The following is a 23,510-nucleotide window of genomic DNA, read 5'->3' on the forward strand; positions in this document are numbered from 1 at the left end:
TCCGAGTCGTGAAGGACCGATATTGTGGAGAGTGGGATATCCGCTCGATCTCCATGCCCCAGTATGCCGAAGTGTGGGGGTGAAATGACAGGAAATCGACAGCGACTCCCTCTTGTCACGTCTGCGGTCATTCTGATTCATTCGGACAACTCCCCTTTCGGACAACTCCTCGTTTTCCTCTCGTTCGGAACACTCTTTGTCCTCTTTCTCGGCGCCCCCCTCGTCCTGTCGCTCTCCATCTGGCAAGTTCAAGGTCTCCCCACCCCACGATTGACACCGCTCCCAAACCCCGTCCACTCCCCCTCACCCAACAACCGCGCTTATCCGCTATGCGAGGAGCAGGAGGAGGTTCACACCGTGACAGGAACAACAGCGAGGGACAAGATGGAGGAACAAAGACAACAACACCATTTCCGCTCACTAGGCCCAGAAGCAACACCCAGCGACAACCAGTTACCAACACCACCACCACAACTTCACCCGCACTAGAAGACGGCCAGGAACAAGCGCCCCCAAAACCAGTCAAACCACGCAGAGAAATACTCAAACTAGACGCCGCGAAATTATTGTCCGCTGAAGGACTCCCAAAACTCATTACAAACTCTCAAAAATTGAGGTTGAAGAAAGACAAGGGGAAGGAGGTAGGATGCTGGTTCGCATTGGAGCCCGAGGGGAGCGGGTTCCCATCACGCCAGAGGCGCCATACTCCGCTTGCCGCGGTTCTTAGCGAGCACCAGCGGAGCGTTGGCATTTTGGCCAGCGAAGCGTTGGTTCGCCCCCCCCCCCCCCCCCGCGTCGCCCTTCATTCCGCTTCGCATTTATTGATGGTCGTTCCTGATTATCATGACCCTCTATCTTCTTAGGCCGCAAATTTACAGAAACTGATGACATACTATCAGATTTGGGCACACGGATTGTTTCCCAAGCTGCAATTCGAGGCTTTTATCAATAAAGCTGAGACTGTATGCAGAGAGAGGCGGATGAGGGTATGTGGAATCATCCTCTCCCGTCCCACCCACATAGTCTCATCCATCTCACTTGACCTCTCAATCATGTGGATAAACAGATCTTTTTAGACGCCGCTCTAGCGGAAGAACGCCGCCTGTTGGCGACCCAAAGAGGCGATGCGCGAGAAAGTGCCGCAACCGCCGCCGCTGACGAATTCGACGCTGACTCGGCAACGAGGAAGGTGTTTGGTGGGATGTTAGACAACGATGATGGCGATGACGAGGATGAAGTTGACGAGGATGAAGTTGTTGATGATGCGATTGAGAGTAATGATGCGGATATGGACGCCTATGATATGCTTGATGGCGGGGCGGGCGCGGGCGGCTCATCACCGTCAGATTTGAAGTTGGGACGGGGGGAAATCAAGAGCAAGGGTGCGACTTCCACAAGGGGTATGGCGCCGAGACCGAGTTCACATGTAAACGACGAAGGACAACATGAGCAGGCCCTCGATGAGGATGAAGATTTTGACGCAGACGCCGAGGCCGCGTTGGCTATGCTCGAGATGGAGGTGGAGATGGACACAGGACTCCGCTCGCCTACCCGGGCACACCCCATATCCGACGCTCCAAGCAATCCCAGCATGAGACACGACAGCGAACTGGGTGTCGCCGGCCCCTCGACTGCGTCGCGGATAGGCAGAACACGCGGACGTGTAGAGGACGATGGTAGTGTCGGGGAGGGTGGTGCGACTGGCGAGGGAGAGATTGGGAAGGCGACGATGAACAGTAGCCGGCCGTCTAAACGATGGAGGCGGATGATTGCGGATGAAAGTGACGAGGAAGAGGTGGGAAACGGGGTTGCGAATGGTGAGGGGGATGACGCGCAAAAGAAGCAGGGGATTGTATAGCGGAAACTTGATATTTGTGAGCATCTGCTTTGAGCGGTGGGGACGAGACGCTCCTCATTGGCGGTGGTATAGGCTGGGTGGGGTGTGGGGGCTCCTGTGCGTACGCCTTTTGGTTGTTTGCGATGGATAGGGAAAGACCAGGGAACGAAAACCGAAGAGGAAGGAGTGAGGTTGGACCCGACTGCGCTTGCATCAATGAAGTTCCGCCCCTCAGCTCCACCCATTTCTCTTTCGTATCTTTATTTGCCCCGATCAAGACCGTGACGTCTTCTGTAAATATGTACATGAACCAGAAAAAATCAATCACGGGAGTCTTGGTCGGCTTACGCTGATCCAAGACTAGACATCCGTCGGCAGCATTTGAATTCAAGATTCGCATCAGTGCAATGCAATCGGAGAGACTCCAACTAAAGTATGGTATGTTGGGCGGGGGTTCCAAAAAAGGGGGTGAAGCGAGGAGCCCGCGCGGAGGGCTCCAGACGCGGATCGTTGACGGTAGCCTGGTGTGAATGCACTTGTGTGATGCATCTGTGTGGGAAACGAGGACCTTGGGCGTGCAGGTGGGGGTATCGGTGCAGTTGCGCGGCTGACACACGCGGCATGGAGTCGGTCGGCAATAGAAGCGGAAGCCAACAACGTCGGGGATAGCAAGTTTTTGCCATTGTGGCCGCCCTTCCGGATCCCTACTCGTCGTCATACTCATCATGCTCATGATCATGGTCAAACGCCTCGAAATCCACATCCTCCTCCTCCGCCAAAGCATTCGCATCGAAATCCTCCTCCACAACCTCGGGCTCCTCCTCCTCTCCCTCCGCGTCCGCATCATCCCCCTTCCCTACCCCGCCCTTTACATCCCTTTCATCCTCATCTTCATCAACAACAGCTCCCCTCCCAAACCCTGTGACACTCCCCTCAACATGTCTCAGCTCGCCCTTGGCTACAAGTTCCTGTTTGCGGAGGATATCGTCTTCATCAACCTCGAACAGGTTGTCCAGGAGGTCGTAATTGATCTTTTTGGAAGTGCGGGGTTTGGTGTCGAGAAAATTTTTGGTGGCTTCGGCGGGATTGGAGGCGTGCGGGAGGGTTTGACGGGTGCTGCCGGTTTTGCGGCGTTTGCGGGGGACTGAGGTTAGGCCTTTTGCTTCATCCATGGCTTTTACTGTGAGGTGGTGTTGGAGAAAAGAATTTGTGAGAAAGTGAGGCTTTGGAGGCAAAGTGCCATGGTCGTCCAGTGGACCATGCCCAAACTGCTTTGAATAGCACGCAGCTGTAATCAATGACCTACATTTCTGTTTCAAAATCCAGTCTTTGTTCTCTTCCGTCCATAGCGCTTCTTTCAACTCCGCTTCCCAAGTGCTGACGCTTACAATGTTTTGGATCTCAGGATCGTCGTCGAGGTCCGACAGTTTCTCATTCTCGTCTTCCAGTAATCCCTTGACTAGTGTCAAAATTCATCAAAGATAAGTCCACAGCACGCCGCAAACTCGCGTATGAACCTGTGCACACACCATTGTTGCTCTTGGCCACGACTTGCGTGTCTTCCCTCCCCAGAATATCTTTGAGTTCACTCAGCAGCTCCTGTGTGCCCTCCTCATCCTCATCATTATCATCGAGGTCCAGCCCTGATGCTTTCTTACTCGACAATCCTTCGGGCGACTCCTCCTCTTCCATTATATTATCCTCGCCGTCGCTCCCAGGCGCCTTCTTCCGCTTGCCTGCCGTGAACGATGGCGGGTCACAAGCTTCTCCCAACCAGCTGTTTTCGATGTCCTGAACTTCGAAGTCCTGGACTTGCATGTTTGCGGAAGGCGTTTGGGAAAATTCGGTCAATCTATGATGTTTGGATAGGCATTAGAATAGAAGCCCATCCAGTCTCAGCGGCTAGAGGAGCCCAATTACCTTTTCCTCAAGGTCGCCTCACAGATCTTGACGACCGTCACAACCTCCCGGTGGGTCCTATTGTACCCATTCATCCGCGCAGCGATCCACAGCGCTGCAGCACATATTCCCGCTGGTCGCCGGCCATACTGCAGCCAGTCACGGTTCATGCACTGAACGATTCGATTGGCGTCCTTGATGATCTTTTGCACGTCATCGCCAAACTCCAAACGAGCCGCGAATCGAGATATGTATAGCGCTGGGTCAACAATGGGCAGATCTGACAGTCGGAGAAGATTTGCTAGTTTGAGAAATGTGGCCCCGAGCTGATATACATTGACCTACAAGATGGTCAGGATGTGACGAGTGATAAGCGCATATGCGTCACAGCAGAGCTTATCAGTGGTTGTTCACTCACAGAAAGAGCATCCGAAAAGTCGATAAGCATATGCGCAGTCTTATCGTACCGACAGGCGATATACAGACACGCAGCGGCAACATGGTTCAGCTTCCTTCCTTTTGTGAAATTCATGTTGACGGCCAGATTAAACGTCCGCTCTGCTTGCTCAGTGTGACGACTCCGCAGCTTGATTTGTGGCTGCTGTGCAATTTCCTGTATCCTCCGGTATCCATTCTGAATGGTTGTGTCTCGGGAATCCTGTCCCGACAGCAGCGACCGTCCCGCCCGGCCACCTCCTCCTTGTGTCTTGCGTACAAGACGGGCTGTTTTCGTGAGGAGCAGGAGGAAAAAGAGCGGGACGCTGTGAGTACTATGGCCTATCACAGAAATAAAAGCGGGCCGTCCAACGCTCGCATTTGCCCACCACACAAAGAAAATTGAGCGCTTTCGCTAGTACCCCGTTGACCGTCGTCCATACGCACCTTTATCATGCCCCATAGAGAAACCCTCGGCAATGGCAGCTCCTTTCGCATTCTCCATAAACCCGACTTCCGCGACAATGGCGTTCTCCTCCAGGACTCCACCGCAGCCCATGCAGACGACGTGGCCCATAGCGTCGTCGTGCTCGACCTGCACATTTTGAGCGCAGGTCGTGCAGAAACGGGAGGGCGGCATGACTGAATGAACCCCAGGTGAGTGAGAGTGAGTTCGTGTTAAAGCTATTCCAGAGGCTTTACGTTTGCTGACGTTGTTTGCGCTGAGCGTTGCGACTGCTGTATCCGTGTGGACAGCCGACGAAGTGTGGTATCTCCACAGTAGTCGGGGCGGTTGCCAAAACTCAGGCCAAAACTCAAGGGTTAACGTGGGAAGGCAGTTAGGGTTACCGCCGTTGGAGACTGAGCCCCAAACCAGTCGTCGGTGGCCCTTCTTCTCGCATACGCGCTGTCGAACTTTGAAATTCAGATGGGGGCCGACCCCTTTCCCCTGCACTATTTACGCTGTTCTACGCATCAGACACCGCTTGGACATGCATATATATTATACATGTACATGTACAGCTCCATGTCAGAGAGGCATCTCTGATCTTGACGGATCATAGGTGGTGTCATAAGGAACAGTCCTTCGTTACGGGAGCGGGTTTGGCATAAATCAGCGGGGAAAGAAGATCCTTGTGCGTGTGGACTTTCCAGTCCTGTGTGCTGCCATGAAGAACGCCGGCCGGAGCAATCCCAAATAAATAATGGTCGCCCCTCACACAGGGTCTGCCAGTCGCCAACCGAATCCTCCTCCTGTTGCAGAACAGTCACCATCCCCTGAGAAATTTCCTCCACTTTGAGTCTTACTCACCAGATTCTTGGTGGGAACGTGTACTCATGGGAATCAGCGTCCGGCTTGAGCTCGCAGTTTTAGTACCGGCTGTGCGTTGGCTTACACGCAATGAGTTGGGCCAAGCTCTTTTAGGGACCTTCCCGCTTCCGGAGCATCTCCAAGCCTCTTGAAGAGACCAGGATTGGACCTTCAAGATGGTTCCGTTGGCGTAATGTCGGCGGTCCCTGTAGGACCTCTCCATAGGACTGACGGTTGTCGAAAGCTAAGGGGGTGATGCGTACATATAGGACAGACTCGGACTGGATTTTCCGATTCGAATCTGTCCGCGCGCGGTGTCGGATCCTGTCAATGTGAGCGGACCCATTCAACAGCCCGGCGGCCTCCCGGAAGCGAATTCTCACTCTTGCTAACACCTTTCGCAATGCGCAACTCTTTGGGCTCCCGGCAAATGGACCGAACATCTTCGCCGCTCACGTCCATACTACAGCCGGCGCAAAAACCAACCGTCTACTCCCCTTCAGGTCCAAACAGCACACACAGAGTAGGATATCCTCCCTGCTTACGGAGCCGAAAGACTCGGGCTGTTCCGGATCATCCCACCAGATGATAGGGAGCGAACAGGGGGGGTTTCCATAGGATGGTTGTTGTACAAAAATGTGCATATCGCCGTCATCACCGTCAAATGTACATAGTAGTGTAAACGAGAAACATGTCGATGTGTGATGTTGTGAGGGGGGGTGGGTAACTATATCATTTTCGTTGGGTGGATGATACAAAAAGGTCTCCCGGTGAGGGGGCAATGAAGTGGAAGAGGTACAGTGGAGTAAAAGGTGGGTTCCGCTGGCCATGCGGGGGGTTGCGTGGGGATGGGTCCGTACAGAAAGCGGGTCAAACTTATCGAGTGTGGCCGCAAAGGCGGCGATGGGGGATGGGGTGATTGTTCCCCACCCATCAAAGATGCCTCCCCAGGTACTCCTTCACATTACACACCAGCTCGCCATACAGCTCTCTCGGCACATGCACCTCCCTCTCAAACATCTTCCGATCGACCTCCGGGTGATACCTCACATAGTCATCCAGCGGCCTGAATCCCAACCGTTGACAGAAACTCTGCAACCGTTTGTGCTGCCGGCGTGTCATGATCCAAAGATGTTCAATCTCAGGCATCCCGAGCTTCGCAGCGTCGGCCATGGCGGCTTGCAGGAGCCGCTCGCACATGCCGCGGATGACGGGGAGGGTGGAGACGGTCATGTTGCGGACATAGCCGTTGGCGAAGAGGAGGGTGCCGGAATGCATGTCCCACTCGGCGGTGAAGTAAGCGACTTGGATCGGGGTGGTCGCGGTGGGGTCCCAGGGCTGGGATGGTGTTGGAGTTGTTGTGATGGGCGGGGCGGGGGGGGAGAAATCTGGGGTTGGGTGGTGGTGGTGGTGGTGTGCGACACCCTCGCTGCTGCTGCTTCCGCCACCGGCGCCTTGCGGGAACAAGTAGTTCAGGTTGCCCGACGGGTTCGTCGGCTCTTCACAGAACGTGCCCATCGGCGATCCATCATTCTGCGACATCTGGAAACGCCTCAGAGCCGTTCCTTTCAGCTTGCTCTGCGGGTAATCGATATACACACACGCGAGATATTTGCGAAGTCCACGATGTTCGTCATCGGTGGTAACGAGACGCTGTGCGCCACGCCATCCGACATGTGCCCATTCCGCGACGCGCTCGAAGCAGTCGAGCAGGCCGGGGCTTTCGATCACTTCGGGGAGGGCGTAGACGGAGTAGAAACCGTCCATGTGCACGTCACCGGATTCGGCGAGGATCTTTTCGCTGATTTCGGCAGGGGTGAGGATTTTATAGTGCAGAGGGGAGGCGCCCATGCGCATGTGGGAGAGGAGACAGGTGCGACGGTTAGGGGCGAAGAGCTCGACGGGGCGGTATTTGCCTGTGCGGAATTTGCCGCCTCCTCCACACTACAATTCGAGAAGATGACAGTTGAGCATCCAATATCCGCATTTATTAGCTGTCCGCTCGAAATTAAAACTCACCTCAGTACACAACCGATACCTCGCCTTACAACTCACACAGATCGGCTCCACCCTGAAATTCATCGCTTCCAGACTAACCGCGCCATCCGCGCCCCTGAGCTTTCCTCCGGCACCCACAATCTGCATATCATCCACGCCGACAAACTTGAACCCGCCGGTCGCCAGTTTCTTCTTGCACACCTCGCACTCAATGTTCAGATCATCGTGTACGCGTTTCCTGCTGAGGTTGGGCGACGACACGGGTTCTGTTTCGGGCGACACGGGCTGTCGGGATGGCCTGCTGCTGCTGCTGCTGCTGCCGGGTGTTTCACCGTCCGAGCACGCCGCGCAGATGAGTTCAACATCATAATCCATTGGCTCGACGTTTTTGCCGTAGGGATGGAGGAGAAAGGTGGCTACCGGTAGACGGCAGCGTGTGCAGCAGACGGTTTGCTCTTCGAGTTTTTTGCGGCTGCTCGTGCTGCTGCTGGAGGCAGACGCGGTGCTGCCACCACCGCCGACATGAGTCGGCGCTGGGGAAGGGTGAGCGTACTCTCCACCCGCTGATGAACGATGGGATGAGGATTTGATGGGCAGTGAGGGTTGTTGGCGGTGCGACCTCACTTGTAGGGTGTTTGAAAAGCGGGACGATTCTGCGGGGTTGGATTGGTCATGGTGAAAGGGACCGACGGGTTCCGATGGGCCGGAGGCATATATTGAATGATGGTAGGAATGTGATGGGTTAATCGAAGAGGGGTCGGGGTGGTGTTGATTGTGGTGCGCATATGAAGACAGCCCAGCAGACGGAAAGCTTCCATGCGAAGGATCGCTCCACAGTGGGCTCGGCGCATACGGTTTCGGCGGCACCGGCCCACTCGTCGACCTCATCCACCCATGTGGCAACGTCGAGTCGCTCGAGTTCAAGAAATCGTTGTATCCGCCCATAGCTGTAAACTCATTTCGGCCGCCGTGTGGCGTTGGCAGGTAATTATGATGTTGTTGTTGTTGAGTGTCTAGATGGTGCTCTGGTACGTCGTGACGGTCGGGAGTGTGGATGTTGGAGAGAAGAGGTATGCGTTGTGGGAATTGGGGAGATACGCCGGCCCAGCCGCGCGAATCGTAAAGACTCGGATTTTGGTTGCATGTTCGGTCGGTTGGCCCGTCAAAGGGGTGTACTGGTGGAGTCACAGTGTACGAGACCGGAGGGTATAGAGTATGTGCATCTGTTGAATTGTTTGAAGAGTCAGTAAAAATGACATTCCCCCGTCGACGACAGCGTAGGGCTACGGACCTAAAGGGAGGTGGGATGTGTATGGCAGACCATGATTTGTCCCCGGCAGCGCCGCTGGAAGGTCCTGAATAGAGCCACTGTGCATGCCAGATACTGCTCTCCGGGACAGATTCGAGACCCCCATAGGCCTCCCATCATGGGACTGCCCAGCCGACCCACTCGAATGCGATGGGATCGTATGCTTCAATGGCGGCTTCATCGCCGGCACGCCTTTCCCTTTCATCTGATCCGACAAGAGCAAAATCTCCAACTCGAGCTCTTTCGTCTTTCGTATCTCTTCCTGCCGCTTCCTCTCAATCTCCAACACTTGGGCTATCGTCCGGAGCTGCTCGTCGGTAGCGCCGGGGAAGGCCATGTCCTGTTGCGCTAGATCGCCTAGGGCGGCGGATACCGAGTAGGGCATCTCTGTTGGTGTGCGGGCGGCGCCGCTAGAGCTGTAGGAGGTTCCTTCGGCAGCTTGGCTTATTTCAAAGGTTTTGCTGCCGCTGCTGCTCTCAGAGGGGGCCCGGTCTGTTGTCGTGGCTGTTGCGTTTCCGGTGACTTTTAGGACCGCTTCTCTCAAGAGGGTCGCGATTTCGTCGGGTTGGTCAGCAGAAGGTACCATGCCCCAACTGTGTGCGAAAGCGTGAAAGGGGGGGTCTCGTTGCTTTTGGGCGTGGGGACCGAAACGAGACGGAGGTTGTTCAGGTCGACGGGGTGTTACTTTTTGCGTTCTATTTTCGCAATGGAAAAAGTGAAACGGTGAAATTAGCCAGGGGTCGGTTTTGCACGCTTCACAATTCACACTCGCAGGCAGACGTCGACCCTCGAGCGGTGGTGTCTCCGATGGACATTTGCTGTGAGTAGTTTGGAGCAGCCTCTCTCCAACCCCTTGGTAGCTTCCCCTCCCTCCGGCGGGGTGCTCACCCTTATGTGTTGCCTGCTTTTGCCTGCGCGTCTGCTAACTGCTTGCGCACGCGCACTTCTCCAACCCAAGTGCCCTACTCACCTTGCAGAACTGTGCCACAAGGCCGGTGTCGGAGTATCTTATTAGTATCTCTTTTGTTGGCTGTCCCGGGGGGGAAAGGATAAGTCACGGCTATAAAAAGGGGGGGCAGCCACGACAGGTTGTTGCCTCGCTTCTTCGGATACGTCCAAGCGCAGAACCGCGTACACAAGGCTACTTGGTCTCCGAGCTAAACTACGCTATGAAAGCCCTCGTATCTACGGGTGTCGGTGGGGGGGATCGACGGGCAAACTCACAAAGTGCGGGATGATGGAGCGAATAGACACTTGGCAAGCCGGGCCGTTTGCTTTTGAGTGGATGTTTTGCGTGACAGGAAAAAGCCCTTCCCATCTGCGGTGCGGGGTTGTGAGGCTCGCGTTTTGCTAAATACCCTCCCCTACCCTACGGCTGCCAAGTATATGTACAGTACGCAGAATACCCCCTCGAGGCTGATGCGATGGTACCAGTGAGGGCCAGGAGCAACGAGGTTTGGCAGCCACCTGTGGCGAGGAAGGCGAAAGGGACTGACTGACTGCTTGTGGGGGAATGATACGATGTGCGGTCTCTCCCATCCCAGTGAGTGGCGACCTCCGAAGACCACAAAAGGCAGAAAAGGGCTTGCGCTGGTGGGAGGACATGAGGGGGGGGATAGCCGTGTGTCATAGTAGTCATCTCCCATATGAGCAATGAGCACTCTAGTCCCAAAATGATATCCCACACCCTAAGTTCCAAAGCGTGTGATCTGCCCAAAACGCGGGCAGGCAGCAGAAACAAGGCACCAACCGCCACCCTCCCGGCGGATACCGGGGGTACCACGTCCCATACCACATCCCAGCACCCGCCACGTTGTAAGTCCGCGGACTCGTCACCCGCGGCCTCGCTGCCCATCTCAATCAGCCCACCGTGTCGGGCTTCAATTCTATTGTCTCTCATTCCACATCTCGCGTGAACGGTTCAACTGCCCGCTGGGACGAGACGAGACGTGGCCCGTCGCAGGTGTGTGCTTTTGCACATGCCCAAGGTGAACAACGCGCGCACGTGCCGTACCGACATGGCCGTTTCAGCGGTCGGCCGTCAAACCTTACCCGGCAGGCGGCAATTCACCGTCACCTTGGCGAACACGGTTTTGACAGCTTGCTGTCGGGTTCTCGTTTCCGTCCCCGTTCCCCATTGCAAACCCTCATCAGCCGTCCCTGTTCCCCTGCGCGTCCATTTACGTGGGGAATAATGATAATACCCCGCCCATCGCTCACTCAGCACCCTCCATCATCTCCCAACCCGAAAAAGAATTCTAATTAAACGTTATCTATAAAAGAAAGAAAAATAAAAAAAAAAGAAGGACAAACGAAACCGAAACGCCATGTAAAAACTGAGACTACAAAGGTGAGACTAAGAGATGGGATGGAACGCATGTGTGAAAACGTGAAAAGTGAAAGGGGGTGTCTAAAAAAAAAATGTAGGGAAGGGGCGTCTAGGGGGGTGGGAGTCTAAGAACGATGTGTTGAATGAAACGTGGGGATGAAGAAGAGAAGACGTGAGGGAGATGATGTGGGGTTACGCCGATGACGAGAATCGGGGTTTCCGAAGTGGTGGTGGCGGGGGTGCGGGATGAGAATAGGATGGGTGGGGGCTCGATAACGGCGTCGATAGTGAAGGGGACCTTTGGCGGGGGGGGATCGATGTTTGGGGCGGGGGTTGTCAAGGGATCTCCGTGATGTTGCAGTTATGTGAAAGAGAAAGACGATAGAAGCAAAGCGGGGCTCACCGCCTGCCCCTCTCCTCGTCGCCAAACCTCACCCCGGCTCTGCCCTCCCTGGCCCTACCCCTGTCTTCCTTGTCACTCCCACTACGCTCCGCCCCCTCACCCTCCTCAACAACCCTCCGGAACATACTCCCCAAACTCGCCGTCGCCGGCATCCTCACCGACGGCACCAACGTAAACAGCCTCGTCAAACTCGAGCTCCTGGACCGTGATGTGCGTGTGCGAGAGCGGGACCGGGGGCGGGAGGGTGTTCGGCCGCGTCTATCATCTTCTCCTTCGATCTCAGAGGGGATGTCGGACTTTTTGGTGAACAGACGCACGAGGGACCGTGAGCGGGGTGATTTGACGCCCGGGGAGGAGGTGGGGCTGGTGACAGAGGTAGGCGTGACGGAATCCAACGGCGCGTCGGAGGTATCGATCGTCTCCGTTTTCTTATCAAAGAACGTCGAGATCTTCCGGCCGAGGGATCGTTTGGTGTTGTTCCTCCCCCTCTCCAACGTCGCTGATTTCTGAGGGTACGTCGTCGTCCCCGCATCATCGGTGTAATTCTCGACATTGGATACTTCCGGCGCGTGGGAGTTGCCAAAGAAGGCTGAAAATTTACGCGAGAGCGAGTTGGGTGTTGTTGAGGGTGTGCCCGGGGAAGAGACGTCAGCGTCGTAAGGGTTTGCGGACCCGAAGATGGTGGAGATTTTGCGGCGGATGGTGGCGGGGCGGTCGGTCGTTGTTGAGGGGCGCGGGGGGCGTTCGGTTCTGAGCACATCTGCTTGTTTCGGTTGGGTGTCGAGGGTGGGAGAGGTCAACTCGAGGGTGTCCTTTTCCGGCGGGATGGGGATGTTGGCGGCCAAGGCGAGCATATCGTCTTCGGCGATGACCGAGTCCGGGCGGTCAGAAAATCGGACGGCTTCCCGGCGGACTGCATCGCGACGGCGGGCGAGGGTGTCCCCGGAGACTGAGGCGAGGCTTCCGGTGCGGATGGGTGACGCGGGTGCTGTTGGGGGCAGTTTCTGCTGCTGCTGCTGCTGCTGGGAGGACGCGGGGGATTCGACGATAAGGGGGTCGGAGGAGGATGTTGGGACGATTGTGTCCTCCGACGGCGCGGGGGGGAATTCGGGCGCGTCGACGAATTCGGTGCCCATGGTGCCGAGAGGGGTGTTGTCGTCGTCGTCGTCGTGGTCAAGCTCGGAGTCCTTTGCGTTGTGTTCGGGCTGTCTGTCCTCATTGTCCTCGAGTTCGTCGGCTGAGGGCGCGGGTGTCACTGGGGCGGTCTGGGATCGTTTGCGTGTGAAGCTCGGGCGGCTGAAAGTAAACCCACGCCTCGCTGTGGTGGGCTCATCATCGTCCAGAAGATCATCCTCATCCACGTCCTTTGGGATGGGGAAGCTGTGGCGAGGGGTAGATGCGAAAGCGTCTCGCAGGGTGTAGATCCATTCGACGTAGTCGGTAGAGACGTCTGCCGCGAACAGGTAGTCCCGGCCTGGTGTGACGACTTTTATGTTGCACGCTGTGCCTACTTCGCGCTCGTCCAGGATGTTTTGTACCGATGAGAAGTGGATGAAGGACGGGGACAGAGTGCCGAGAATCATTACAGGGGTGTCTATCGGGAGAGTGAACGAAGTGAACGGACGTCAGTACATCGCGCCAAGGAGGTTTGGGCTGGTGGGTAATTCAAAATGCTGGGCCGGCGACCCAGTTAGGACTCGCTACCGCTCGCACTCTCCTCGCTTCGCTCGGAACCGTCGCACACCGCACTCGGACTCCACGCACCCCCCCATATTATACTCACCAGCAACAGCAGCAGCGGCAATATGGCCCAACAACGCCATATCCTCATTCGCAGGGTTCCCCACCTCCTCCCTCCTCGCACCTCCAGTCCCGTTAAGGGTCTTCAAGGCCAACTCCTTGCTCCAAATGCCGCGTAACATCTCGTAGACGAAGGTGATATCTTCGGTTGTCTTTGGGGTGGCAATGACGACTGAGCGACGGGATTTGCCTTGGAGGCGTTTGTGGATGAGCTTTCCGAAGCGGAGGGAGCGGCCTGAGGGGAGGGGGGTTGTTCCGACGGACATGGCTCCAGTGGGAGGGGTGGGAGGGGGGGAGGAGGAGCGAGGGTGGGTGGTTGTGTATGCGGTTTGCAGTCCGGCGGTTGGGTGGGTTGGGGGGTGGTTGAGCGAGTGTTGTTGTTGTTTGTAGCAAGAAAGTCGCACGTAGAAAAGGGAGACCTCTGTCTCCGCACGCGACTGTGAGCACTGAGGAGGGTTGCGAGCGGGAGGCAGGCGGGGAGGAAGGCGGTGAAAAGGGGGAGCGAATGGAGGGAGGGAGGGAGAGAACGAGGGTTGGCGTCTTTATCAACCGGGAGATCGCCCTCATCAACGCACTCTAATCACCCTGATCATCATTCCTTAACACGGATGATGATTATAGGCAGCCGTCTTCCCATTCCCAAGAACTAACACGAAAGACACGAAAGACACGAAGGGACACGAAATCCGCGCAAGGGTCCTCCTCCGCTTTCCCTCCCCCACTAACGCGCATAATCCACAATTCATCACCCCCTACATATACAGCGCTGCCCACAACGCCGCCATGAGTGTACAACGCTGTCTTTCGTCGCCAACAGCGTAAGACATCTGAGGATGTTCGCATCGTGTCTAGAAAGTCACAAATGGTGCAGCGTCACATTGTCGTCCATACTCCATATGCAAGCAGAATACGCAAGCCCCTTTCCCATATGCAGAAAAGCCGATGCCCTCAAGGCAAATTTGCACATGCATGGTACACTGGTACAGCAGATCGAACCCTGTGTTGCGGGGAAAGCGTGAAAGCTGGGCATCAGGTACCTATCCATCGTCCGCCGGTAGAAGGAAAAGACATCGATAGGTGGGGCGGATTGGCAATGGCATAGCATGATAATATAAGGGACCATGTGGACACTCACATCATCGAAGCAATGGTGGTTTAGTGGCATAATTACCGCCTGCCACGCGGTAGACCCGAGTTCGATTCTCGGCCATTGCATTTTGCCCTCTTTTAATCGGAGGGTCTCCTGTTTAAATCGGAGGGTCTCCTTTTTGATGTGCGTGGTTTAGAGGGCGGGAAGTTGTGGATGATGATGATGACATCAGAGTGCACTCAGCCACGTTTGGTCTCTCCACTCCCGCGCGCGCAGTCAGTCACTCACTCACTCAGTAGTAACTTGTAAGTAAGAAGTAAGGAGAAGGGAGAGAAACGACATGACGGCATCAGGCCCCAAATGATTGACTCCCCTGGCAGGCAGGCAGGCAGGGTCCCTTCCTTCCCCACACACACAAACTCACTCACCCTCGTGCGTGCGAGCGATGATGCCATAATAAATGCTCAAACCTCTCCCTGTCCAACGATTCAAATAAAGCCAAGACTCGGCCGCCCAACGAACCCAACTCTTCGCAAGTGGCCCTCGCTCCCAGCACGCTTTTTACTGTATTGTACTTTCGTGCGCAACTCTCTTCCGTGATACGTATCTCTAAGATCTAGATCTATCGCATCCCGTCGTCCCATAAAAGCCATGGCCGACGTGCAACCACCCCCTCGCACCTCCTCCGCCCTCGCCAACAGGGAAATCGAAACGGACAAGGAAACCACCTCCCGCCCGGCGACCACCCACTTCCCCCCAAAACCCACCCACACCCTCTCCACCGACACCGCTGACAACATCCCCCTCGGCGTCGTCGCTGCAAACCTCCAACACACCCCAATCCCGCAACACCACATCCCCGCCAACGGTCCCACCGCCCGTCTCCTCGCCTCCGACTCTCCAACATCCCCCATGATCCCCATCCCGGTCCTCGCACAAGCCGAGGGCCACATCGCCGACGCCGAATTCGACCCAACCACCGGCGAGGCCATCAGCGACCCTGTTGTACCCATCATCCTGGATGATTACAGCTCGAGTCGCAGTGGGAGCTTGATGGGCGAGATTCCCAGTATGGAGGGGTTGGAGCCGGATGTCGGGAGGAGTGATGGGACTGGGAGTGGGAGCGGCACGGGAGTGGTTGTGCATGACGTGGATCATCACACTGCTCTGGGCGAGTCAGATGTCAGGAGGGATGAAGGCTCGGAGGAAAGGGCGAGAAGGCTGGCTAGGGAGGCGATCTTGGGATCTTTGGAGGCATCCTCACACTCGACGACCCACCTCCCTCAGACGGCAAAGACTGGATCCAACACAGATGCCGCTGCACAGAACAAGGATGGAGAGTCCAAGTCTTTGCTTACCACCATACGTGATGATGCGGCGATTGCGGTTAGCGCTATCAAGGCGACGGCCGCTTCTGCCTTGCCGCGCAAGAAGGAGGGGTTGGAGGAAGAGAAGCCGCAGAAGGAAGGAGAGAACAAGTCGTTGCTCAATACGATTCGTGATGATGCCGCGATTGCAGTCACCGCTATCAAGGCGACTGCTGCTTCTGCTTTGCCGCACAAGAAAGAGGGATCCGAGGAAAAGTCCCTGCCTTCTTCTGCTGATGCTCCGTCGTCCACCGCTCACGCGTCCGGCACGACTGCCGCTTCACCCGGGCCGTTGTCGCAGAACACATCTTCTGGAGGGGCAGCCACCCGAACCGCTCAACCAGGCGAGATCCCTCGCTCCTCAATCGCAAAATCCCAAGACACCACCAACGACAAAACTGACATCAACGAAACCCCTACCTCCGACCTCGAAGGCGTCCGAACCGCCCCAGGCGTCCACGAATCTGAAAAGGAGCTCAAAACCGTCGCCTCAGGCACACCCTGGGCATTTGCCCGCTCCGCCGCCCTCAAAGAGAAATTCCAAGGCTTGGAGTCGCCCATCACCGATATCCCCGGCACACCCGAGAACCCTAAACGTGATGAACATTATCTTTCCGGCACCTTTCGCAGCTGCGAGCGTAGCCAAGCCGAGCTGGAGAAACACGTCCTGCCGAAACTGGCGCAGTTCCTGATGACGAGCGACCCCTTCGTCAACGTCGGCTTCGTCACCGTCTTCGGCATCGTCGGCTGGTGCATCGGCAACTGGAATTGGTCCTGGCTCTGGGCCCTCTTCCTCGGCGTCGGGTACGCCCTCTACACCCTGCGGATCCGCTCGACCATGCAAAAAGCAGTCGATTTCGAGCTCCGCCGTAACGAAGCCGTGCTCAGACTCGGCGAGAACGTCGAGTCTGCGGAATGGCTCAACTTCTTCATCGCACAGTTGTGGCCGATCATCGACCCGGCGCTGTTCACGGCGGCGATCGATACCCTTGAAGACCAGTTTGTCGCACAGGCCCCGACGTTCATTACCAGGATCCATATCGCGGACTTTGAACTCGGACCCCGCGCGCCCCGGATCACCTCCATGCAGGTCTACCCCAAAGCCTCGGGCGAAGACGCCGTCCTCATGGACCTCACGGTGGCCTTCCAACCCTCTCCGCAAGAGATCGCGTCCCAGACCCGCCTGAACATGCACATTCTGATCAACATCCACGTGGGGCACCCGAAACTCGGCAGCGTGGCGGTGCCCATCATGGCGGAGGCGGCTGGGTTTGAGGCAAAGATCAGGATCTGGTTGAAGATGTCGAGCAAGGCCCCGTTTGTGAAGACGTTGAAGTTTACGCTCTTGAATAAGCCGAGTATCAATTTCGCGGTGAAGCCGTTGAAGATGGGAAATATCATGAATTTGCCGGTCCTGAGTCAGTTTATTATGGGGACCATTGACAAGACGGTATGTCATCGTTCTTTTGTCTTTGCATTTCCGGTATGCCGGAACACGCTCTGATCAACACCCTTTCTTTTTTTTTTGTTTGGAACACCAGATCGAAGACATGCTAGTGACCCCCAAGTTAATGTCCCTCGAGCTCGACCGCATCCTCCTCGGCGACGCGGCCCTCGGCGACACCCGGGCCCTCGGCATCATCAAAATCGTCTTCCGACAAGCCCGCAACCTGCGCGCCGCCGACTGGTCCGGCTCCTCGGACCCGTACGCGACCATCTCCTTTGGCAACTCCACCAACTTCCTCGCCCGAACCCGAATCCTACCAAGAGACCGCAACCCGCTGTGGAATGAGACGCATTATGCGATTGTGACCGAGGATGATGTGAAGAATGGGGTGGGGTTGAGTGTCAAGGTGTGGGATTTCGATGCGTTGACGAGGAATGAGGTGCTGGGGATGTTTGAGGTTAGGGTGGAGGAGATTGTGGATTCGGAGGGGGTTATTTTCGATGGGTATGTATGCCCTGCGGGATACGTTTTGGATGGGGAATGTTGGTGGAAATGCTGAAGCGTATCCTTCTTTTTTTTGTTTTCCCGCCAGATGGAAGAGTCTTTTGAAGAAGAATGAAGCGAAGGATGGCGGCGCGGAAACGCTCGCTCGCAACGGGAAACTGAACTTCCAGCTCGGGTTCTACCCCAAAGTGGACTTGAAGGATAACCACGAGGCTGCACAGCGCTATAGTAAGTCCCTCAATAACCAACACCACCCCCGAAGAACCACCTCCTCATTTCCTCCACCCCCCACCATAGAATCCGGCATCCTCTCCCTCCAACTCCACCAAGCCCTCGACCTCATCCTCCGCCCGAAAGACAAGGACGGGCTCTACCCCTCCCCCTACATCCACGTGTACTGCAACGACCTCCCCTGCTTCAAAACCCGCGTCAAGCACAACAACCCGTCCCCCGTCTGGGCCGCCACCACCGAGTTCTTCATCCGCGACTGGTCGCGCACCGTCCTCCGTCTCGTGGTCAAAGATGCACGGCAGCATGAGCATGACCCGGTGTTGGGAGTGGTGGTGCTGAAGCTTGGGGAGGTGTTTGGGAAGACGGAGGAGATGATGGTTAGTAATTGGCATGAGTTGCAGGGCGGGATTGCGTTTGGGAGGGTGAGGTGCAGTGTGGCGTTTAGGAGCGTGAAATTGGAGGAGCCGGAGAATATGAGGGGGTTCCCTGTGGGGGATCTTGTGGTTAATGATGTGCAGTTGAGGGGGTTGGAGACCATGGTTAAAGGTAACGTGTCTCCGTTTATTGACGGGAAGATGATTTTTGCAAACGCTGACTTCGGGTTGGTATGTATTTCGGCAGGCGAATCCAAACCGCCCCACGTTCGCATCCGCATCCGCTCTCCTTTGACGGAGCCCACCAGCCTCTCCACCAAAACCGCCCAACCCGCCTCCTTCACCCCCACCTGGTGCACCACCCCGGCGTCACCCACCGGCCCCGACGCCAAACTCACCCTCGACAAAACCCCCGCCACCCCCTCGGACCCGTTAACCCTGCACCTCACCTCTCGCTACCAAACCGCCCTCCGCTTCGAAGTCGTCGCCAAATCGGGCCCGTTGTCCCTCCGCTCCCGTGTCTTGGCCGTCGGCAAGATGTTTGCGCAGGATATGGTTGACGACCAACCGCGCAAAGTCACGTTGCTGCTCAAACGGTGGAAGGGTAAACGCAAGGACCGCAAAGACGCGGGGAAGGATTCGGAGGGCGAGGACCACCTCGAGACCACCGACAAGGACGTGCTGCTAAAAGAGAAGCGCGAGAAGAGGGAACGGAAACGTCATTTGAGCCTCAAGAAGAGGGAGGTGGAGAATAAGCAGTCCGCCCCGCATCTGGAGGATGGGGAGATTGCCAAGGTCGATGAGGAAAAGAGGGAGGCGTTGGATGAGACGGAGTCTCTTGGTTCGTCCCCCGCCACACCGACACCGTCTATCCGTGTATCGGAAAGCAACCCGAGCCTTGCTCAAACCCAAACGGACTCTGACGCATCCGACTCCGATGACGCGTACTCCGACTACTCCGATGCCGAGTTCTCCGACACGGCCTCTGTCGCGTCGGACTTTTCGGATGTGGAGAGCGACGACGGGGTGGATGAAGCCGAATCCTTCCCCGTCGAGTCGAACGAGAAACTCGGCGCACCGACCACCGGGCCCCACTCCTCCCGCGCCAGCACGTCGACCACCTCAGCGAAACCCGAACTCACATTCACAGCCGTGTTCCGCCCGGGCAAAACATGGACACCGACCCCGCGAGAGGGCGAGGAGATCGAACAGCACGTCTTGGCCCAATCCTCACCCTCCTCGGCATCGTCGCAACGTTCACACACCCTCCACCCCGACACGACCAACCCGCAGCTGTTCACCACCGAGGCCCTCACATCCGCGCCACCTTCCCCGTCCTCAAAGAAAGACAAGAAGAAGGCGAAGGATGCGAATGGAGCGGATCTGGGCGGATCGCCGGCGGATGATAGCAGGCTTGCCGGGAGCAAGTTGAGCCGGACGTTGGAGTGGAGTAAGGATACGGTGCTTGAAGGCGTGAAGAGCACGAAGCTGTGGAAGAGGGGGAGTAAGAAGAGTTTGGTGGGGGGCCAAGGGGAGTTTTAAGGAGCGGCGTTTGATGTGATGGAAATTCGGGTTGAAGTCTTCTCTTCGTGCGTATTCTTTTCACGGTAGTTGGTAGCGTTTGATAGCTGGGGGTTCTGTGAAGCTGGTCGTCAACCCCCGCTGTAGCCATCGCATATGTTTTTCTTGCATTGTTTCTTCTTGATTTGATTCCGCTTTCGAGCTCGTTGGATAGCGCTTCCCTTGTATATGTTTTTCTGGTTTCGTTTCAATGCATTTCATTACCAATATCTGTTCCACTTCGCCTGCGAAGTGACTCCTACTGAGAAGCTGGATGAGTGTCGAGAGCATAGCGAGCGGAATGCTCTTGACGGGGAACGGGCGGGATGGTCTGCATAGTGTTGCGATCCCCGATTGATCTCGGCTCTCGGAAAGCTTCTCCTACGTCACGCAAAACGACAGGATTTCAACAGGGGCGCATCCCAAACAATGACAGCATGACGCGCGAGCGGAGCCAGAAAAGGGGGGGAAAGGACACAGGGTCGCTCTAACATGTGTATGACAGCCCTCTCCGAAAAACGACCGCGACGTGGGGAAGCTATTGAATGTGAATCGAATGGGGAGTGGATCGGCACGGGTGTATATGTAGGGGACCACTGGTGGTTTGACGGGAAATGTGGAGAGGCATTTGGCGATGCGTTTTTTCACGCTCATGATACCCCGCATGCATTGGGGTGCTGTGGTTTCAAGTCCCCTTTTGCACTAGTTGCAGCACACATATTCTTCACTGTTGGTTACAGCACCCTCTCTCTCGTTCGCTACGCTACGCTAGCAGAGCGCTGAAACCACTTCCTGATACGACGTGCGCTGCGGGTAATTTTTGTTTCTGCTGTGCGGGCCTACACGGACGCACGCACAGACACGTTGAAGGAAGTGTAAGGGAGTGGGGGTAGGTGCTGTGGTGCTGTGGTCAACGGTAGGTGTGTTTCCTCGGGAATGGCACCGCAAAAAGTTTCTGAATGTCCCTGTTTCGTGTTTCGCACAATAACAGCCCAGAGTCAAACCGGTCGATATCCGACCACACAAGCCAATCAACATCCCTAGACCCCATCCCCCAGCTGCAAACCACTCATCAACAGCCCATTCACCAAACCCAAAACACGACACGCACAGCATAGCCACGCAAGGCATGCCGTGCAAAGACGACCCGCCGGCCGGTACGACCAAAAAGACCTTACAGCCGCCGTCCGCTCCAATGCCAGCGGTGTCGAACCCTCGATCGACCGTGGGTAGGAAAGAGGACGCCGGGACGGTTAAACGAAAACGCAGGATTTCGGACACGAGGGTGGCTGGACCTCTCGCCACGCCTGAGAAGCGCGTAGCCTCGCGTGCCTCACAAGCAACTGATGTCGCGGCAGCCAGTGAAACCATGGAAGACAGACAAATCGAAAGAGATGAGGAGACCCAAGAAGCGGAGGAAGGAAATGAGAGCGAGTCGGGACCGCCGAGGAAGAGGGTGGCTGTGCATTTGGGAAGTAAAGGGGACGAGGAGGACGATGATGGTGGTAGGGGGAAGTTTGTGAAGCGGGCAAGGGACGTCGACGAGGATGCTGATGATGGGGGTTATGGGAAGTTTGTGCGGAAGAGGAAGAGGGAGAAGTCGGTTTTGGCTGGGGTTGAAGGGGTTGAAGGCGATTTGGTGGAGGTTCAAGGTGATGTGTCCGTCTCATTTCATGTCCTGGCCTTGGTCGTCTCCATCACTTCCATGAATACTGAAGTCCGACGATCTCATATCCCCCCCTGACTTTTCTTCCCCACACAGACAAAAAGCCCACCCTCCTCACCCACCTCTTCCCGCGGCCCTCGCACACCCGCACTTCAATCATCCCGCAGCTGCAACGCCACAACGCTCGTATTCGCCGTCATCACTCCTCCATCATCCGACAGCGCAAGGCCTCGTTGCCTTCAATTGTCCCGAGAAAGAAATTGAGGTGCGATGCGGGGACCTCGGCGTGGATTGTGGGGGATGTGGGTGAGGATATAGAGACGCCGGTGGAACGTCCGCCTTCTCCTGAACCATCGAGCGATACATCGGACGGCGCTGGAGTTGAGGTATCGGTGGAGTCACGGGGTTTGGGCGCCTCGGGGAGTAAGCATGCCCTTGAGGAGGAGGATGATCCGGCCGGGAATGGTAATGCGGATGAAGATCAGGACCGCGACGATCATGCGCACGGGGATCTTGTCGAACCTCAGGTTTTCGAAAGTCATCGGGATGCTGGCGAACGTGACGAGGCGGTCCAGCAAGACGCACCCTTGGTTCCGGCTTCCTCTGATGGGCAAGATCAAGTTATTGCCGGAAAAGCTCAAGCCACCGACGGGCAAGCGCAACTCGACGCCGTGGTCGCATCTAAAGATGATTTGCCGCTGAAGATGAACATGCGTACGGAGGAGCATCCAACGCCGCCGCATCCCCCGCGCGGCACGGCGAACCATGATCGCCCAGACGGCTCTGATGCCGCACCGGCAGACAAGCCCAGCGACATCGCGTCTGCTCCCGCGCCCGTAAAACAGGCAGCCCCGCATGAGTCTCAAGATGGAGGATCAGCGACGTCGCAAGACCAAAATGTGAAGCGCACGCCCGAGATCCACAGCTTCGTTCTACCTCGAGAATTTGTTCCAGCCACTAAACCTAAGGTCCACCGCTTCGATGTGCCACACGCATCGCTTCCAGCCGCTATCGCGAAGAAGCGAACTCCCAAAACCTACCGCGTCGATATACCTCAAGCATCATCTTCAGCCGCTAAATCGAAGGAGCAAGCTTCTCTTTCCCAGATTCAACGCTACGTCATAGCCGATGGGCGGGCTTCGGCTGCAACCTTATCGGCCGGTGGAGCGAGCACTTCACCTCAAGATGCAGGATTGAAGAAAGCACAGGAACCCCGGAATGTGCAGCCCACTCCTAAAGTTTATCGCTTTGTGCTGCCTAGCGAGTCGGTTCCGGCTGTAAACTCAAGCACTTCATTGCAAGACAGTCACCCAGGATTGAAGAAATCGGAAGAACCTCGGAATGTGGAGCCCACCATCGAGACTCATCGCTTTGCTCTGCCGAGCGATTCGGTCCCGGCTGCGCTACCACCAGCCGGAACAAGCACTTCAATTCAAGATAGCCACAACGCAACATTGAAGAAGTTCCAGGAAAAGCGTCATGTGGAGCCTGCTCCTCAGATTCACCGCTTTGCTCTGCCTCAAGAGTCAGCTCCGACTGCAATCCCAACGGCGAAGGTAGCAAACTATTCCGCTTCGACTCAAGGACAAGATCATATAACCTCAAAACGCAATGAACCTGATGCAGCGATTACCAATGGAAAAGAAAAAGCAGCCAATGACAAAATAGCGCAGGATAATCCAAACATGAACCAACGAAATCTAGCTACGCATCAGACTGATCCGAAACCAGTGGCCGTGAGACCACCGGCTCCGAAACCACAGCCGCTTTATCAAGTGTACCGCTTTTGGAGCGCGGAATTTGTCACGATTTCGGGTTCGACGGATCACACCGCGGCGAATAATTCCCGAAACAAGGAAGAAGGCTCGACAGCGTCAGTGGAAAAGGGTCAACTTACAGTTGCGGACGAATCGCAGGTTGCAACAGCTGGATGTAATGAGGCAAAGACA

The 23,510-nt window shown here is 56.1% G+C and overlaps 6 protein-coding genes and 1 non-coding gene across 7 annotated transcripts; 4 read left to right on the plus strand and 3 right to left on the minus strand.

The window, feature by feature from the left end:
- Positions 1-329: 329 nt before the first annotated feature.
- EV422DRAFT_571952 (replication fork protection component Swi3-domain-containing protein) lies at positions 330-1,858 on the plus strand (the record flags this gene model as incomplete). The annotated part of the gene is made up of 3 exons (XM_053073050.1): positions 330-641; positions 864-986; positions 1,067-1,858. 3 exons carry the CDS (start codon positions 330-332, stop codon positions 1,856-1,858), a joined length of 1,227 nt encoding a protein of 408 aa, XP_052921178.1.
- A 683-nt stretch (positions 1,859-2,541) lies between these two features.
- EV422DRAFT_509944 (cyclin-like protein) lies at positions 2,542-4,811 on the minus strand (the record flags this gene model as incomplete). Its single annotated transcript, XM_053068886.1, has 6 exons — positions 2,542-3,017; positions 3,144-3,296; positions 3,367-3,689; positions 3,758-4,077; positions 4,155-4,513; positions 4,619-4,811. 6 exons carry the CDS (start codon positions 4,809-4,811, stop codon positions 2,542-2,544), a joined length of 1,824 nt encoding a protein of 607 aa, XP_052921179.1.
- Positions 4,812-6,416: 1,605 nt separating this feature from the next.
- EV422DRAFT_571954 (uncharacterized protein) lies at positions 6,417-9,376 on the minus strand (the record flags this gene model as incomplete). The annotated part of the gene is made up of 3 exons (XM_053073051.1): positions 6,417-7,427; positions 7,503-8,704; positions 8,773-9,376. 3 exons carry the CDS (start codon positions 9,374-9,376, stop codon positions 6,417-6,419), a joined length of 2,817 nt encoding a protein of 938 aa, XP_052921180.1.
- A 2,251-nt stretch (positions 9,377-11,627) lies between these two features.
- EV422DRAFT_581581 (uncharacterized protein) lies at positions 11,628-13,737 on the minus strand (the record flags this gene model as incomplete). The annotated part of the gene is made up of 3 exons (XM_053073378.1): positions 13,306-13,737; positions 11,840-13,116; positions 11,628-11,780 (listed from the first exon to the last, which is right to left on the minus strand). The coding sequence occupies exons 1-3, from the start codon at positions 13,586-13,588 to the stop codon at positions 11,628-11,630; spliced, it is 1,713 nt and encodes a 570-aa protein (XP_052921181.1). The 5' UTR covers positions 13,589-13,737.
- Positions 13,738-14,466: 729 nt separating this feature from the next.
- EV422DRAFT_t153 lies at positions 14,467-14,537 on the plus strand. Its single transcript has one exon. It is a non-coding gene; the product is annotated as a tRNA-Gly (tRNA).
- Positions 14,538-14,880: 343 nt separating this feature from the next.
- EV422DRAFT_546542 (uncharacterized protein) lies at positions 14,881-20,125 on the plus strand. The gene is made up of 5 exons (XM_053071546.1): positions 14,881-17,229; positions 17,321-17,730; positions 17,819-17,958; positions 18,028-18,507; positions 18,583-20,125. The coding sequence occupies exons 1-5, from the start codon at positions 15,064-15,066 to the stop codon at positions 19,875-19,877; spliced, it is 4,491 nt and encodes a 1,496-aa protein (XP_052921182.1). The 5' UTR covers positions 14,881-15,063; the 3' UTR covers positions 19,878-20,125.
- A 630-nt stretch (positions 20,126-20,755) lies between these two features.
- EV422DRAFT_298776 (uncharacterized protein) lies at positions 20,756-21,952 on the plus strand. Its single transcript, XM_053066071.1, has 2 exons — positions 20,756-20,811; positions 20,887-21,952. The coding sequence occupies exon 2, from the start codon at positions 21,025-21,027 to the stop codon at positions 21,637-21,639; it is 615 nt and encodes a 204-aa protein (XP_052921183.1). The 5' UTR covers positions 20,756-20,811; positions 20,887-21,024; the 3' UTR covers positions 21,640-21,952.
- The last annotated feature ends 1,558 nt before the right edge of the window (positions 21,953-23,510 follow it).

Source organism: Fimicolochytrium jonesii (assembly GCF_025526975.1).
Source record: "Fimicolochytrium jonesii strain JEL569 chromosome Unknown EV422scaffold_39, whole genome shotgun sequence".
NCBI lineage: Eukaryota > Fungi > Chytridiomycota > Chytridiomycetes > Spizellomycetales > Powellomycetaceae > Fimicolochytrium > Fimicolochytrium jonesii.

Bases quoted from the DNA above. Each gene is read 5' to 3' on its own strand.
- EV422DRAFT_546542 (XM_053071546.1), top strand. From the start codon at position 15,064: ATGGCCGACGTGCAACCACCCCCTCGCACCTCCTCCGCCCTCGCCAAC. The intron at 17,731-17,818 runs GTATGTATGCCC...TTTTCCCGCCAG, and splicing joins GAGGGGGTTATTTTCGATGG to ATGGAAGAGTCTTTTGAAGA. The intron at 17,959-18,027 runs GTAAGTCCCTCA...CCCCCACCATAG, and splicing joins CGAGGCTGCACAGCGCTATA to AATCCGGCATCCTCTCCCTC.
- EV422DRAFT_298776 (XM_053066071.1), top strand. From the start codon at position 21,025: ATGCCGTGCAAAGACGACCCGCCGGCCGGTACGACCAAAAAGACCTTA.